This window comes from Phycodurus eques, chromosome 3, assembly GCF_024500275.1.
Source record: "Phycodurus eques isolate BA_2022a chromosome 3, UOR_Pequ_1.1, whole genome shotgun sequence".
In the NCBI taxonomy this organism is placed as follows: Eukaryota; Metazoa; Chordata; class Actinopteri; order Syngnathiformes; family Syngnathidae; genus Phycodurus; species Phycodurus eques.
In genome coordinates, this window is record NC_084527.1 from 33,345,882 (window position 1) to 33,362,001 (window position 16,120).

General features: G+C 41.2%; 1 protein-coding gene across 5 annotated transcripts in view; it reads right to left on the bottom strand.

The window, feature by feature from the left end:
* Positions 1-15,494, bottom strand: part of noxa1 (NADPH oxidase activator 1) — a 41,037-nt gene extending 25,543 nt beyond the window's left edge. Inside the window, exons 1-9 of one of the 5 annotated variants that reach the window (XM_061673150.1) lie at positions 15,291-15,485; positions 12,582-12,730; positions 11,381-11,559; positions 8,340-8,422; positions 5,063-5,171; positions 1,985-2,101; positions 1,245-1,352; positions 452-511; positions 305-342 (exon numbers count right to left, since the gene is read on the bottom strand). In XM_061673150.1, coding sequence (XP_061529134.1) covers positions 305-342; positions 452-511; positions 1,245-1,352; positions 1,985-2,101; positions 5,063-5,171; positions 8,340-8,422; positions 11,381-11,554 — 689 coding nt within the window. In that variant the 5' untranslated portion in view covers positions 11,555-11,559; positions 12,582-12,730; positions 15,291-15,485. Of the gene's footprint in view, positions 1-304; positions 343-451; positions 512-1,244; positions 1,353-1,984; positions 2,102-5,062; positions 5,172-8,339; positions 8,423-11,380; positions 11,560-12,581; positions 12,731-15,290 lie in introns of all 5 variants that reach the window. The other 4 variants (XM_061673149.1, XM_061673151.1, XM_061673152.1 and 1 more) reach the window with 4 other exon arrangements.
* Positions 15,495-16,120: the final 626 nt, after the last annotated feature.

The following is a 16,120-nucleotide window of genomic DNA, read 5'->3' on the forward strand; positions in this document are numbered from 1 at the left end:
TCTAGCTGTCTGCTCTCCCCTCCCTCTATGTTTTTGCTGACTGTACCAATTCCAGAGAGAGCAGAGAATTACAAATATAGCTTTAAAATGTTGTTTCTTAGTCAAAGTTTGAGAAAGAAGTCTATTGACCAAATAGAGGTGTGTGGGTTACTTCGAGGGTGATACTTCCATCCAAGGGAGATGAATGCATCTGTTCTGAGTATACAAATATCCCAAATTCACACACCACTATGCCTAACTGGAGATGTGTCCTAAAACCTTTGTCCATATAATGTAATTCTGTTTCAATGGTCAGAGTACTCACTGAGCACCATCCACTTTGGGCTGATAATAACCAGGTTTCTGTTGAGAGGACATGATAACAGTCAGTGATGAGGGTTGATATATATATATATATATATATATATATATATTTTTTTTTTTTTAAATGAATGAGTAACTCCACCCTTACCTGTAACCGGAGAGGTTCAAATCCCCCAAAATCATCATTTGGAATCATGGAGGAAATCACCTTTAGGTGGAAAGGAAAATAAACTTTTATACCTCTTTTGTATCTTATATTTTAATTTTGATCAGTTGTGACACTTTCCACTTTGCATACTTTGTTGTTTTGACAGAAATTAAACAAATAAATTAGTGCTTTTTACTTTCATATACAGTACATACAGTACAGCGAATATGCATTCTCACACATCCTTCAACAGTTTAAGTCTGACTTTATTTTATATATGGTGCAACTGTGACATATTTTAGTTTGAAAATTCCTTAATTTATTTTGTAATTTGAATGTGCTATAATTCCTGCAGATCCATTCGTTTTAACCTCATCTGGATCTGATGCACAACGTTTTGAATGAATTCACCCATTCTTCATGTGAGCAAACCTATTAAAGAGTGTCACACATTACATTGATGATTTAAACTATAAATATCATAGAATGTCCACACTCCTTTGTTGGAAGTAACCCCTGAGCTATTCTGTTTTGCTACAAAAAAAACCACCAAAAAAAACCACTAATATTCTAGGTTGTGTATCAGATCCATATGTAAATACTGTACCAGACAGAAAAGATGAAATGTTGATCTGCTGCTAAAATAAAGCAATTAACCTCACCGTTCCAAAACAGGCGAGTGTATAATAAACAAAACAAACAATAAAGGCATTGAATATACTGTAAAACATTTTGCACCTCGAATGGAAAGCGGTCAGAATTTCTTTGTGGGAAATTAAACATCTCTGCATACCTTTGCTTTTCCTAAGAAGTCTCTCTGCTTGAGCTGTTCCACATCCTTTTTTCTGGGACGAAACACCACACCCTCAGGCACCAGGAGGGGCGCAAAAATTTCCTCTCTCTGTTTTCAAAGAGAAACATCCTTACTTCAATGGATAACCTCTGTTTTCTAGCTCGCGATAACTATTATTAGGATGAGCAAACAGTAGCATAACATATAGTAGTAGTAGTTGCCGTAGTGGCCACTATTAACGAACAATCATTATTTCAGAAATGACAATTGGTTCCTTCACTGACCACTTTGCTGCTACTTTGCACTTTTTTTCCACTCTTTGCTTCACCCTCCTCCCCCAACCGATTTAAGTCTCACTCCATCATAGCCATCTTTACAATCAGAAAATCCTTTATTGATCCCCTGAGGTGAGATTTGAGTGTTACAGCACTACATTGTAAAGAATAAGGATTGATTTAAAAAATAATAAAGTATGAAATAGCTGTGATATACAATAACTTTTATTTGCAAATGATAAGATAAAGTGGGGCGGCAAGGTGGCCGACTGGTTAGACAACTTCTGTTGTGATTTGGAGCGATATAAATTAAATTCAATTGAATAGTAACACTGTGGTGCACTGGTATAATTAAACACTTTTTGTGACATCCCACCACCACTGTTCCAATACATTTGTGAGCTGAAATGACTCTTGGTTTGAATCAGTCCACTGCCCTTTCACATGAAAACTAGTGACACTCACCAGGATGCTATCCAAAGCCATCTCCAAATTCCCCCCTTGACTTTCTGACAAGAGAATATCTCTGGCTTGCTCCCACTGGTCCATTCGGCAGTACACAGCTGCTGCATTATGTAACACCTAGGAGAGATTTCAAGATTAGGCTGACGCCTTCCTATGTTAAACTGTAACAATCATTAATTGACTCCAAAATGTCTTTTGAACAAATCCTTTATTGAAGAGACTGGTATTTATAATTTCATTAAACAATATTTTGGGCTTGTTCACCCTTTGTTTTTCTGTGGCATGAATGCAGACATGACTGTGGCCCGTTTAACATAATAAAGGCCGTTGTCACCACAGATATGTATTGGTGGATACGAAACATCCATTTTGAGCTCCGTGCAGACGGCAACGCTAAGCTAGGGAGGTCAAAGTCGTCAGCCCATTCTGTGTGTGGACAGCGAGACAACCAAAAGACCAAGGATGCCGGTACATTGTGTGAAAAAGTGCTTTTTTTCAAAGTCGTTATTTGATACCATATCATTTGGTGTTGACAAAACGGTAACCCTCAAGAAATTGGATGAGAAATGTGCAAGTTACGACTTAATTTCAGTGTGCATGCGTTGCCTTGTATGGGAACGTCGACCTCCCTGACATGGCTGCCGAGCGGCTACATTGCGTTGCGTATCTACCCGTTCATATCTATGGTTGTCACACTGTCAATTTCTTCAGGCAGTGCCAGTCTGAGTCCACCATTTTCTGCAATTCCAGCCGGGTCCTGTGGGTCCCGCGGATGTGAATTTCACCATCAATTACGGGATTGGGCGAGAGCGAAGGTTAGCGGGAATGGGCGGGAGCGGGAACTATGAAAACAAAGTGTCGGGGAATGGACGGGAGTGGAAACCCATGATGGCGAGAGTTGACGAGAGCGAAACCATGATGCAGTAATATTTTATTGTATTTTTAATGTCAATCAATATTTAAACATTTCCCCCCAGCATCGAACTAAACTATGGCACTAATAGGTTTTATGATAAAAAAAATTACATGGAAGAAAAACAGAGCAGGATTGACTGGGAGTTTAAAAAAAAAAAAAAAAAAAGGGAAGGAAAGCGTGTGGGATTCTATAAAATTCTGGTTCGGGATTGGGATCAATCTCTGTGGAAGTGGGATTTTTTTCCCCAAAAAAAACTCGGGATTAAGTGGGATTTTTCTTTTAAAACACTCGGGATTGGGGGGGATTTTTTTGAAACACTCAGGATTGTGAGGGAGTGAGAGTGAACTGGATTTTATTTTAAACACTCATTTGGGATTGGGAGAGAGTGGGATCAATTTATGCAAGAGTGGGAGAGAGCGGGAGTCAACATCCTTTTTACTCGATTTACAGCGGCTGAAATAAGTATTTAACACGTCACCGTTTTTTAGAGTAAATATACTTCCAAAGGTGCTATTGACCTGAACATTTCACCAGATGTTGGGAACAATCCAAGTAATCCAAACATACAAAGAAAGTAGAACAAATAAGATCAGAAATTAAGTTGTGTGTAAAATAGGGAAATGACACAGGGAAACAATATTGAACACATGAAGAAAGGCATGGAAAGCCAAGACAAAACCTAAAATCTATCTAGTACTAATTGATGGCCTACAAAAGGTCTCATTACCAAGGTGTGAGTCAAGACATATTTCATGATGGGTACGAGCAGAGAGCTGTCTCAAAGTCGTCACAAACTTAATTGTTGCAAAACATAACGATGACATTGGAATCTAAGCTTCTGAATCTTCCAGTGTGCACGGTTGGGGCCATAATATGTAAGTGGAAAGCCAATCATACCACCATTAATTTGCCTCAATAAGGTGCTCCTCGCACGATTTCTGACAGAGGAGTGCAAAGAATAATCAGAAAAGTTGTCCAAGAGCCAAAGACCACCAGTGGAGAGCTTCAAAAAGACCTGGAATTAGCAAGTAATGTTGTCACAAGGAAAACTGTGAGTAATGCACTGCGCCGCCATGGCCTATATGCAAGCTCAAAACGCAAGACCCCATTGCTGAAAAAAAGAATGTTGCAGCTCGTTTAAAGTTTGCTGAAAAACATTTGGAGAAGCCTGTTAAATACTCGAAGAATCCAGTCTGGTCGGATGAGAGCAAAATGGAACTGTTTGGATGCCATAATGCACAGCACGTTTGGAGGTGAAATGGCACTGCACATCCCCCTCAAAACACCATACCAACAGTGAAGTTCGGAGGTGGGAACATCATGGTGTGGGGCTGCTTTTCAGCAAATGGTAATGGTAAATTTCACATTATTGAAGGAAGGATGAATGGACAAATGTATCGAGACATTCTTGACAAAAATCTGGTGCCATCTTCGAGGATGATGAAAATGAAAGGAGGGGGGAGATTTCATCAGGGTAATGATCCAAAACATACTGCCAAGGAAACTCTCAATTGGTTTCAAAGAAAAAAAATAAAGCTGCGAGAATGGCCCAGCCAATCACCTGACATGAATCTAATCGAAAATCTTATGAAAAGAACTGAAACGTAAGGTCCATAAAAGAAGCCCACGGAACCTGCAAGATTTGAAGACTGCTTGTGTGGAGGAATGGGCCAAAATCACACCAGAGCAATGCATGTGACTAGTTTCTCCATACAGGAGGCGTCTTGAAGCTGTCATTGCAAACAAAGGCTTTTGTACAAAGGATTAAATAAATACCAGTTGCCGTGTTCAATACTTTTTCCCTGTGTCATTTCACATTATTACACACAACTTAATTTCCGATCTTATTTGTTCACCTTTATTTGTATGTATGGATTACTTGGGTTGTTACCAACATCTGGTGAAATTTTCACGTCAATAGGACCTTTGGAATATATTCAATGAGAAAAATGGTGACGTGATTAAATATTTCTTTCAGCCGCTGTATAACATATTTTTCTCAGTTCTGAGTGGACTCGTCATCTGAGAAAATTTTGACTTTTGTAACATATTTTATGTAAGCTTTTGTAAATTGAGTGCAAATTTAGTAAATGCTAAGTGAGCATGCATTCTGAGCTGAAAATTTTTCTCGTAAGAATTGCGTGTGCAGGCCCGTGTCACACCTGCCAGCTGTAGAGCTTGTAACGCAGCCCAAGTTGTCTATAGTCAATGACCATATTTCCTCTCAAGTGTTTCTGTGCCCAGACACAGTCAGACAGAGCCTCTTCCAACCTGCAGAAGAATAGAGAATAGATTCATGAATCGATATAACATAATGCCTTTCAAATAGAGCGATGCAATGCAGAATTAAGGACATTTTAAATCATTTCCATTTCAAGAAGAAGTCCTTTTTAGCTCCCCTTTTAGCGCTTGAGAATTGATTTGTGACTAGTATGCTATTCTTGGTGAGCACTATAGCTTCTCAGTTGAGAGAAAGCGGGCTATAGACTGTGAAGTTTAGCAAAGTTGAAGAAACTGCAGACTGGCAGCATAGATTATTTGCCAGGAACAACATTTATTCAGATGGTGATGCAGATAATTTAATTGCACCCAGCCCCACTCTGCCCGCTATTCAACAGGAGAGTCTGATATATTACAGTTCGTATTGAGATTGTTTTATTTGAAAATGCTGCTGGACATTCCGAGGATTGAGATAGGACAAGGGAAAACAATAAGAAATTTCAGCATTATAAAACAAGCAACCTTGGGCAGGTTTTGAATTTTATCTACGATGATATGAGTAGATAAAAAAAAAAAAGGGATCATCTATCCAAAAGGACATTCTGCCAGAAGCTTTGTGGCTTGTCAGAATGCATTTAGGCAAATTCATTTCAGTGACCATTGTAAGGTTTTCTTTCTTTAATGGAAAGGTAGCAACAATTTTGTCTGTGCTGTTTTTACAAAGAAAGAATACTGTATCTACTGTGAAATATGGAAAAGGCTGAAAAAAATATTATAAGCACAAAAAGTAAGGACACTGTAACGGATATCAACTCTCAACACAAAGACAACAAAAAAACTGGCCTGCCTTGCTTTTGCAAATCCACTCAGCAAGACCCCCAGCATTCCTAGGATGGGGCCCACAGGCCGGCAGAATGTCTGTCTTGACTCACAAGGACACTTAAACAAGAATAATGAGTGATGACTGTGCACCACAGAACAATTCCCCTTTTGATCTGCAGTCAAAATGCCCTCTCAGCAAATTGACAAGGACCAGGCATCTGGTGAGAACGAGGGGTCACTCCTCATTGACAGAACACGGTCACCCGCCAGTAGTGACCGAAAACACTGCAAGATGGAGCACTTTGTGACCCTATAATATTTGTGTCGAGAATGAACAATGATATTAAGAAAAAACCCGTGTGAATGTGTGCAGACCTGCATGAGTACCCTGAATGTGCGCCTTGATTTTTGTGTCATTTATGTTGATTCTGCAATTTTGGCGATGAGTCTGTTCATTAGGACTGTACAACAGTTTTTAAGCCAAAAGTATGAAATAACGTTGGGTTGAGCAATATTATTTGACATGTCAGAACTAAGATTGAAACAAGCTTCTTTGGTATACTTAATATCTGCTTCAGACAGTTTCAAAGTTGTGAATCCTTTTTGAAAATGCGTGGAGTCCACCTGTGATTAGGGCGTGGCCCCCATACTTAAAAACAAAAAAAAATCAGAAAAGAAATCCGAGTTGGGGGTGTAATCTCATTCTCCCGCGACTCAGAGGTATAAAGGCTGACTGACCCCTTTCCTTTGTCCTCTCTCTCTTGTTCCCGGTCCTGCTTCTGCAATCTCGTCTATCTGACTCTCTGGGCTCCGCCCCCACTCCCCCTTTTTCCTTTGTGGTCGCCACGCAGCTGACCGGATCAAAAGAAAGACTCGGTCCAGCGCTAAGATTGTTTTCCCAGCTCTTTTTGCCTTGCCAGGTGATTACAGAAACCTCTGGTCCACCCGCAAGTTAGCAAGCGGAAAAGGCCTGCCCGCAGGTGCAACGGCAGGAAAAGTTACATCAATTTTCATTTTTGTAGTCCTTTTCAGTTTTTCTGCCTTTGTTCATCCTTTACCCTGATGTCTCAACTGCCTAGTTCCCATTTGAGACCACTGAGAAAGAGCGCCTCTGAATGAGCGAACACGTGATCCATGAATAGTAAGTAAACATTGCAGCACCCACCAGAATAAGTACAAATTGGTGCATTGTAGCTTCGGGTTAGTTTAACGATCTTACGAGTCCCAACGTTATTCTCTCTCAACACACATCAGTTCATTCAAGCTCATCTCACGAGTTCACCCATTCACTCTGTGTTCTGCTGTGTTATGTATTCATCTTTTATTACGTAATTAACTCCCTTTGTATTTGTCCCGGCGGCCGACTGGTTAGAGCGTCTGCCTCACAGTTCTGAGGAGCGGGGTTCAATCCCTGTATGGAGTTTGCATGTCTTCCCCGTGCCTGCGTGGGTTTTCTCCGGGATACTTCGGTTTCCTCCCACATCCCAAAAACATGCATGCTCGGATAATTGACAACTCTAAATTGCCCGTAGGTGTGAATGTGAGTGCGAATGGTTGTTTGTTTGTATGTGCCCTGCGATTGGCTGGGAACCAGTTCAGGGTGTACCCCGCCTCCTGCCCGATGATAGCTGGGATAGGCTCCAGCACGCCCGCGACCCTAGTGAGGAGAAGCGGCTCAGAAAATGGATGGATGGATGTATTTGTCCCAAATTCCCTTTAGTTTCACATTAAATGTTCTGTGGTGGTGATCATCTTCCATTGTTCAGTCATCAATCAATTCCTTCCCCCAGTCACGTTGTGGGAGTCATGAGGAGACTTGCAGGTTAGGTACAGTAGATACTTTAGTGACCCCATAGGAAATTCTAGTACACAGTAGGCGTAATTAAAAAACGTAAACATACTACAGCAGGCAATCCTATAGAAAAGAAAAAGCAAGGGATGAATAGAAAAACAACAAAAAATAAATCAAAAGTCGCCAGATGTGTCCCTCGTCGCTTTTTTGGAAAATAGTCGCTGGAGGGGTTCAGAAAAGTAGTTAAATCTAGTGACAAAGTCACTAAATTGGCAACACTGCCCAGAGCCTATTTCTTTGCACGGCGAGTAATGCATCCTTTGCCTGAGTGATGGATGTCCCAAATCTCTGCTTCTTATTTGAAGGCTGTATCTGTGGGACTGAGGAGATCCTTGAACTATTTCTTCATTCACAATCAATGCAAAAAAATTAAAAAAGTATGCACTTTGTGGGGAGTTAAATTTTGGGGATATAATCATGAAATAAACAAATACATTGCCGACTGGGGAAAATAAAACAAACTGGTTATGGCGAAACACCCACACATACATTTAATCACCAAACCTATTAACAAAGTGGATATGTAATTGTAGTTTTTGTACTACCTGTCAAGCTGAATCATTACTGCTGCTCTCTGGAAGAATGCAACGGAGAGACGTTGATCCTTGACAATTGTGAGATCTAAAGCCTAATCAGATAGAACAAGACACAGGTGAAAAACATGTTAGGTATTTTTTTTTTATTCATGTACCCTGCAGACCTATCCATCAAACAGTGAATTATTTTTTTTAATTTTAATTTAATATATTTAATATATATCTACAATCCATTATATACTATTGTGACATTGTTTGTATCATTGTTTTGTTTTCGTACCACCATTATGGTTGGACAAGGAGTAACAAACAGTCTGCAACTGTCAGGCACAGATCAGTATCTACCCTTGATCATTTTTTACCAGTCTATGCAGACAAAATACTAAAAATGACATTATGATTATCTACCAGCAAATAAAGGCAAACTAGGGAGCCACTGCTCCTCCCTGAGCTGTCACCTTATCATGATGGAGGGGTTTGTATGTCTCAGTGTTCCTAGGAGGTACGGTAGGTTTTCTGGGGCTTTATGCCCCTGGCAGGGTCAACCAGGGCAAACAGGTCCTAGGACTAGATAAAGCACAGCTCAGAAAACCCCTATGATGAAAACATTTATTGCGGGTAGACGGGGCCCCCCTCTGGACCCAGGCCAGGAGGTAGGGCTCGATGACGAGCGCCTGGTGGCCTTCCCTTTAACCATGGGGCCCAGCTGGGCACAGCCCAAAGAGGTAAAGTGTGTCTTCATCTCCACTGGCAAACTACCTGTGGGAGGGGCCAAGAGGGTTGGGTACCTAGCGAACTTGGTTGTGACCTCGGCGGGGCGATCACTGGCTAAGCTGGCTATAGGGATGTGGAACATTCCCTCTCTGGCAGGGAAGGAGCCTGAGCTGGTGTGCGAGTTCAATAAGTTCTTACTAAATATAGTCTCAACGCACAGCTTGGGCTCTGGTACCAGTCCTATTGAGATGGGTTTTACTCTCTTCCACTCTAGATTTTCTCCTGGTGAGAGGCACCAAGCAGGTGCAGGGATACTTACTGCCCCCCGGCTCAGGACCTTTATGTTGGGGTGCAATGTGGATGATGAGAAGGTAGACCCCAACATCTTCAGCCAAGGGAATGGGTCATGACTGACCTTTTTAAAAAGGGGTACCGGAGAATATATTCCAACTATTCAGGGCTTCTGAAGAGGAGAAGGTCAATCATCCTGGAGGGTTCAGTGTAGCCCCACTACTCCTTCACATCAAGAGGCGCTAGATGAAGTGGCTGGGGAGAGGGAAGTCTGGGCTTCTATGCTCTAGCTGCTAGTCCCACAACCAGATTCCGGATATGCAGAAGGTGGATCAGTTGATAGGAGCCCTTCTTAGGTTCAGGCTAAGACTTTCGCCACCTAGAAGTACGTGTGACATCATGGCGAGATGTCCTATACAGCATATACAGTGACGTGAAAACGTTTTTTTGTTGTTGTTGTTGCATAGTTTCTCCACTTTAGTATTTAATATCATGAAACAAATGTAACTATAAGACAAAGATAGCCCAAGTTAACATAAAATGCTGTTTTTAATTGGTGATTTTATTGAGTAAGAAAAAAAAACTATTCCTTGTTATCTGGCCCAGTATGAAAAAGTAATTGCCCCCTAAACCTAATAACTGGTTGGCCCACCTTCAGCAGCAATAACTTAACTGAAAATGAGTTTTTCATCTCTGTGGAGATATTTTGGCCCACTCTTCCTTGCAGAATTGTTTTAATTCAACAATAATGGAGGGTTTTCGACCATGAACAGCCTTTTTAAGGTCATGCCTTTCAATCTGATTCAAGTCTGGACTTTGACTAGGCCCTTAAACCATCCAGAAGTTGAGTTGCTGGTGTGTTTTGAATTGTTGTGCTGCTACAGAACCGAAGTGTGCTTTAGGTTGATGTCACAAAGTGATTGCCATTGTTATTCAGGATTTTCTGGTAAAGGGCAGAATTCAAGGTTCTAGCAATCACAGCCAGTCGTCCAGGTACTGAACAATTAACGCAGCCCCAGACACACTACCGCCACCATGATTGCTGTGCTCCATTTTCGCCAGACGTAACCAGGCGCACATTCTAAAAAGTTCACATTTCTCCTTGTCAGTCCATAGATTATTCTTCTGAAAGTCTTGCGCATCATTCAAATGTTTTTTTTAAATTATTTTTTTTGGCAAAAGTGAGACGAGCTTTTATATTCTTTTTGGTCAGCAGTGTTTTTTGCCTCGGAACTCTGCCATGGATGCCATTTTTGCGCAGTGTCTTCCTCATTGGTCAGCCATGAACACTCACCTTGACTGAGGCTAGGGAGGTCTGCAGTTATTTAGATGTTGTCCTGGGTTCCTTTGGGACCTCCTGGATGAGTCGTCTCTGTGTTCTTGAGGTAATTTATGTAGGCCGCCCACCTCTGGGAAGGTTCACCACTGTTCCATCTTTTCTCCATTTGAGGATAATGGCTCTCAGCAGGGTTCGCTGGAGTCCTAAAGCTTTAGAAATGGCTTTGAAACCCCTTCAATACTGATAGATGGCAAATACTTTATTCCTCCTCTGTTCTTGAATTTCTTTGGATTGTGGCATTTTTGTTGCAGCTTTTTGAGAGATTTTGGCCAACTTCATTTTGTCAGACAGGTTGTATTTCAGTGATTTCTTGACTGAACAGGTCTAGAGGTAATCAGGCTTGGGTGTGGTCAGTGAAAAAGAACCCACCTTTCCAAAAAATGTAATTAGCCACCGTTAATTAATGATTTTAACAAGTGGAGGGATTACTTTTTCCCAGAGGACCAGGTAGTTTTGAATCTTTTTTCCCCACCTTGATAAATGAAATCACAATTTAAAAACTGTATTTTATGTTTACTTGGGTTATCTTTGTCTGATATTTACATTTGTTTTATGATCTTAAACATTAAAGTGGCGAGCCGATGCTAAAACATAAGAATTTGAGAAGGGGGCCAATACGTTTTCCACAGCACTGTGGCTTTCCTTTACATGTCTGCTAATCAGGTTTTCTCGTACTAGACCTTATATATCAAAGCATGCAATTCACCTTAAGGGCGGAATCCAGCTGTCCCAGACACAGGTGTGCTGATGCAGCATTGAAGAGAGTATGAGATGTAGGTTCAGTGATCTGTTCCAGCTTTTCCAGAGCTCCTTGCCAGTCCTTGTTATCCATTGCATGCACTGACTCATTCCACAATTGCAGTAACTCTGTATAAAGCATTCTGACTGTTGAGGGGGAAAAAAGAGCAATTCATTAACATTCCCTACTTCCATTCATCTATTTTCTTCCGCAGATCCGAGGTAGGGTCACTTATATCCTTTAATTAATATATTGCAGTGATGGGCACTGGTATAGCAGCGGATGGATGGCGAAATTAAGTGAGCGGTTGCACACTAATGTTTTTAATGGATCCTATACCTGGAATTATATTTTGTCAGGAAACAGGAAACAAGTCTATTTTATGTAATCGACCATGTAGACATAAACTAAACCCCTCATAGGCTTAGTGAAGGTCGTGACTAGTTTTGAAAAGTTAGAAATAAAAATACACATTTTAATGATCTTTAATTACTTTATATAGTTACAATAGTGATGAAATGGCTTGCCGCTGAAACTGTGATAACATTTCAAGCAGTTAGTATTACCGTTTCAAATTGTATTTATCGTTATTCTCTCTCTTACATATAGACTGAACAAAAATATAAATGCAACACTTTTGTTTTTGCTCCCATTTTTCATGAGCTGGACTCAAAGAGAAAGAGATGCAGTTTTTAGTTTTAGTTGTCAAAGGGTGCTCGGAACCAAGAGACAAGAACATGCAGTAGAACTGTTTAGCAGTTCAACTAGGAACCGCACTAAGGTGGAGAATGACCAACAAATCGGAAAGGCAAAATGCAGATCCATAGGAAACAGGTGCAGGGGGTGATGGCGCATGAAAGATGGAACATAACATAACAGAAGTTATTATGGCCGAATCGGCAGATCTTGAAAGGCACGTAATATTCAGATATACGCACCAACGGGAGAGTATAGCCCACTGAGCGTCATCTCACGACCAGCTAGTTGGAGTTTTCTTTTTTTTTTTTTTTTGACAGGGAAGTTGTGTAAAAGCAGAAATGTACACTTAACAAAAATATATACGCAACACTTTTACTTTTGCTCCCATTTTTCGTGAGCTGGACTCCAAGATCTAAAACTTTTGTCTACATACACAAGAGGCCATTTCCCTCAAATATTGTTCACAAACCTGTTTGATTTGGAGGAGTTTTTCCTTGCCTCCGTCGCTTAGTGCTTGCCTACGTAGGGTTCAGTTGGTATTTTAATAAGTGAGGAGTCTGTTTTTAGACCTGCTCCATCTGTAAAGTTCCCTGAGACCACTTCTGTTGTGATTTGGCGCTATATAAACACAAATAATGTAATTATTATTAAGTAATTTGAGTGCATCAATCTGGTAGCCCTTCCCAATCAATACCCAAGAAGTAGCTCTTAGTTTCAAAACGGTTCGTGACCCCTGGTCTACAAGATGTATGACATTTATTATCTCTTTAAATGTGACGATAAACGCTTATTGTCGATGTGAACATACGCAAAAACGTCAAACTAGTTATCCATTCAAGGAAGGCAGAAGGTTGTTTTCTGTTTAAGTGGATGTTCCACCTAAACTCGTTCATCTCCCAGCCCCCGACACTCTCATCTAATCACAGATCGAACAGTAGTGGTGTTTGATAGTCTGCAGGTGTGCATATATAAAACGGTGGGGCCCATGTCTGCTTTGCCTCACAATAGCTTCACCAAACAAGGACTAAATTTCAGCATCAAAATTCCAGTGGAATCAGTTTCAACATCCATCCATTCACTTCCGCTTATCCATGGTTGGGGTGGCAACAGCTTAAGCAGGTAAACCCAGGCTTCCCTCTCCCCAGCCCCTCCCTGGGGCAGTGGCTCGAGTCTGAGCCCCTCCCAGATGACCAAGGTTTTCACCCTCTCTCTAAGGGAGAGCCCGGACACCCTGCGGCCACTTGTATTTACGACCTTGTTCTTTTGGTCACGACCCGCAGCTCGTGACCATAGGTTAGGGTAGGAACGTAGATCAGGTGCTGATTTTCATCCAAGCTGCTTCACACTCGGCTGCAAACCACTCCGATGAGAGCTGAAGATCGCTGCTTTATGCAGCCATCAGAGAACGTCAGTATTACATACTGACGTCACCAAACCGGATCGATTCAACACCTCAGCTGCGGCTAGAAACTTTGTCCATGAAGGTAATGAACAGAATGACAGTGACAAAGGACAGCCTAGGCACAGTCTAACCCTCACTGGAAACATTCAACTGACTGCCAAGAATGCAGACCAGACTCTGACACCGGTCATACAGGGACTGAACAGCCCTTAATGACTCTCAGTCAGTATGGCGGGGATTACAATTGCAACCAACTACAAGCAACCATCCCCCCAAGCGGAGAACAATAAAGGACTGGCTGATGAGTTGAACACCTTCTACTGCAGAGTTGAAAAGCACACTTTCAGATTATTGCTCTATTAGTCATTTCAAACTGCTCTGAATTGCCAGAGGACTCTGCAACATTTGCACAATTGTCAACAAAAATAATTATTATAAGCACAACCACGTGACCGGTAACCTTTCATTGCTCAGTGACTCTTCGTAGTGTGTTTTTATGTTTTTATGTCTCAAAGGTATTTTTTTGTCAAAATGTATGTCTGTTGTCATACTAGAGCGGCTCCAACTTCCCGAGACAAATTATTTGCATGTTTTTGACATAATTGGTTCAAGACCCCGACCGGACCATCCGGACCAACATAACCTGGACTCACAGCTGTGGTGTCTTTGAGCAAGACACTGATACACCTACGGGCAATTTAGAGTCTTCAATCAACCTACCACTTATGTTTTTGGGATGTGGGAGGAAAGCAGAGTGCCCGGAGAAAACCCACACTAGGCACGGGGAGAACAGGCAAACTCCACACAAGCGAGGCCGGGATTTGAACCCCGGTCCTCAGTACTGTGAGGCAGATGTGCTAACCAGTCGCCCTCCGTTCCGCCCCCTTTTTAAATCATTGTTGATAATTATTGTGAGAAATCATGATCATGATACCTTCATGGTACCTTCACATGGTACACAATATAATGATTAAAAATAAATATAATCAAGGCTAATTTGAGCAAATTGAGCGGCATGGTGGCCGACTGGACAGCTGCATCACTGCAGACGCTGCACCGATCTGCCTGTCGATCTCCAGTTCCATTCTTCCCTCACTCATGAATAAGACCCCAAGATACTCGAATGTTCTCCCCGCGTGCCCGCATGGGTTTTCTCCGGGTACTCCAGGTTCCTCCCACATCCCAAAAACATGCATGGTAGGTTAATTGACAACTCTAAATTGCCCGTAGTTGTGCATGTGAATGTGAGTGCGAATCGCTGTTTGCTTATATGTGGCCTGCGACTGGCTGGCGATCGGTTCGTGGCGTAGCTCTCAGATTCAAAAAGATTGGTGACCCCTGCTGTACAACATAAAAATTACACAGAACAAAGGAATTCAATCAACCAGTCCTGCTTGATGGAAACTGTCGGATGGAAAAAATGGTATCGGCATATGATATCACTACGGAAACATAAACAACAAAATAAAAGTCTCAGCAATGGAAACCGTAATTATAGATGTGTTGTAGTAGATATAGATATATATTCATACGTCATAGGCACAATCATCAGAGATTCACACACTGTCCTTGTTTGTGTTTTTTAAAGTTACATAACTTACATTTGGGGAAAAACAAACTGATGCAGCACTCTCTTATTCTCCAGAATAAACAAGGAAATAGTCCATGTGACACTCTGTGCAAAATTAACATGTGCTCTCTACAGTTGACAGAGTGGACACATTAATCAAAGATGGGTTAATATATTAATTCCACAAATAAAGACTTTCTTTTTACCTTCTGGTGTGAAGAGTTGACTTCCGAATTCAACTTTCTTGTTGCCTTGTGTTGTTTGTCCTTTGCTGTGGAACAGGGAAGTGAGACTCACCGAAACAGGTTGACAACGCAGCGTCTCCACCCTGCTGGATAGGAGGAAGTGATTTTACCACATTCTCAAAGAGCACCTGGACAGAAAAAAAGGCTCTGGAATTCACCGGTCCACATGACTCCTGCCAAAGAGACTTAATAGCATATTGTACACAAGTAGCACAAGAGAGTTAAACCTGTTCCTCCTGAACATCTGCATACTGATCAGTGTTTGTGCTGTTTTACCTTAACTTTGGCAATATTTTCAGAACTTAAGATTTTTTTTTTTTCAAAATGTTAATATACATAATCGTGCTAAAGCTACAAGTCAACCAATTTGTGGAGGGGTAGGGAATGCAGTAAGGAAGAAGCAATACTCAGCAATGTCAGTGTAAGAATGGAAAACTTTGGCTTTGTCGTAATTGTAGTAATTAAATTACCCTTGACTTGCTTTCGCCAAGAGATCACCAAACGCAGAAACAGCTTATGGAATATATCACAATTTAAAACAGACCTCCTCCTATTACAAGAAACGCACCTTATTGCCTCATTGACTCTAATTTCACACAAGCTATCTCGGTCTCTTATAACAGTAGACAAATATAATACCAGTTGATAAGAGACCACTTTGTACAATAAATAGTACAGTAGCGGTTCCAGAAGGCCGATACATAATTAGACAGGCTACAATAATTCAACTTTACACAACTGTCAATATATACGCTCCTCATAAAGATAATCCAGCCTTTTTTTCCCCCACA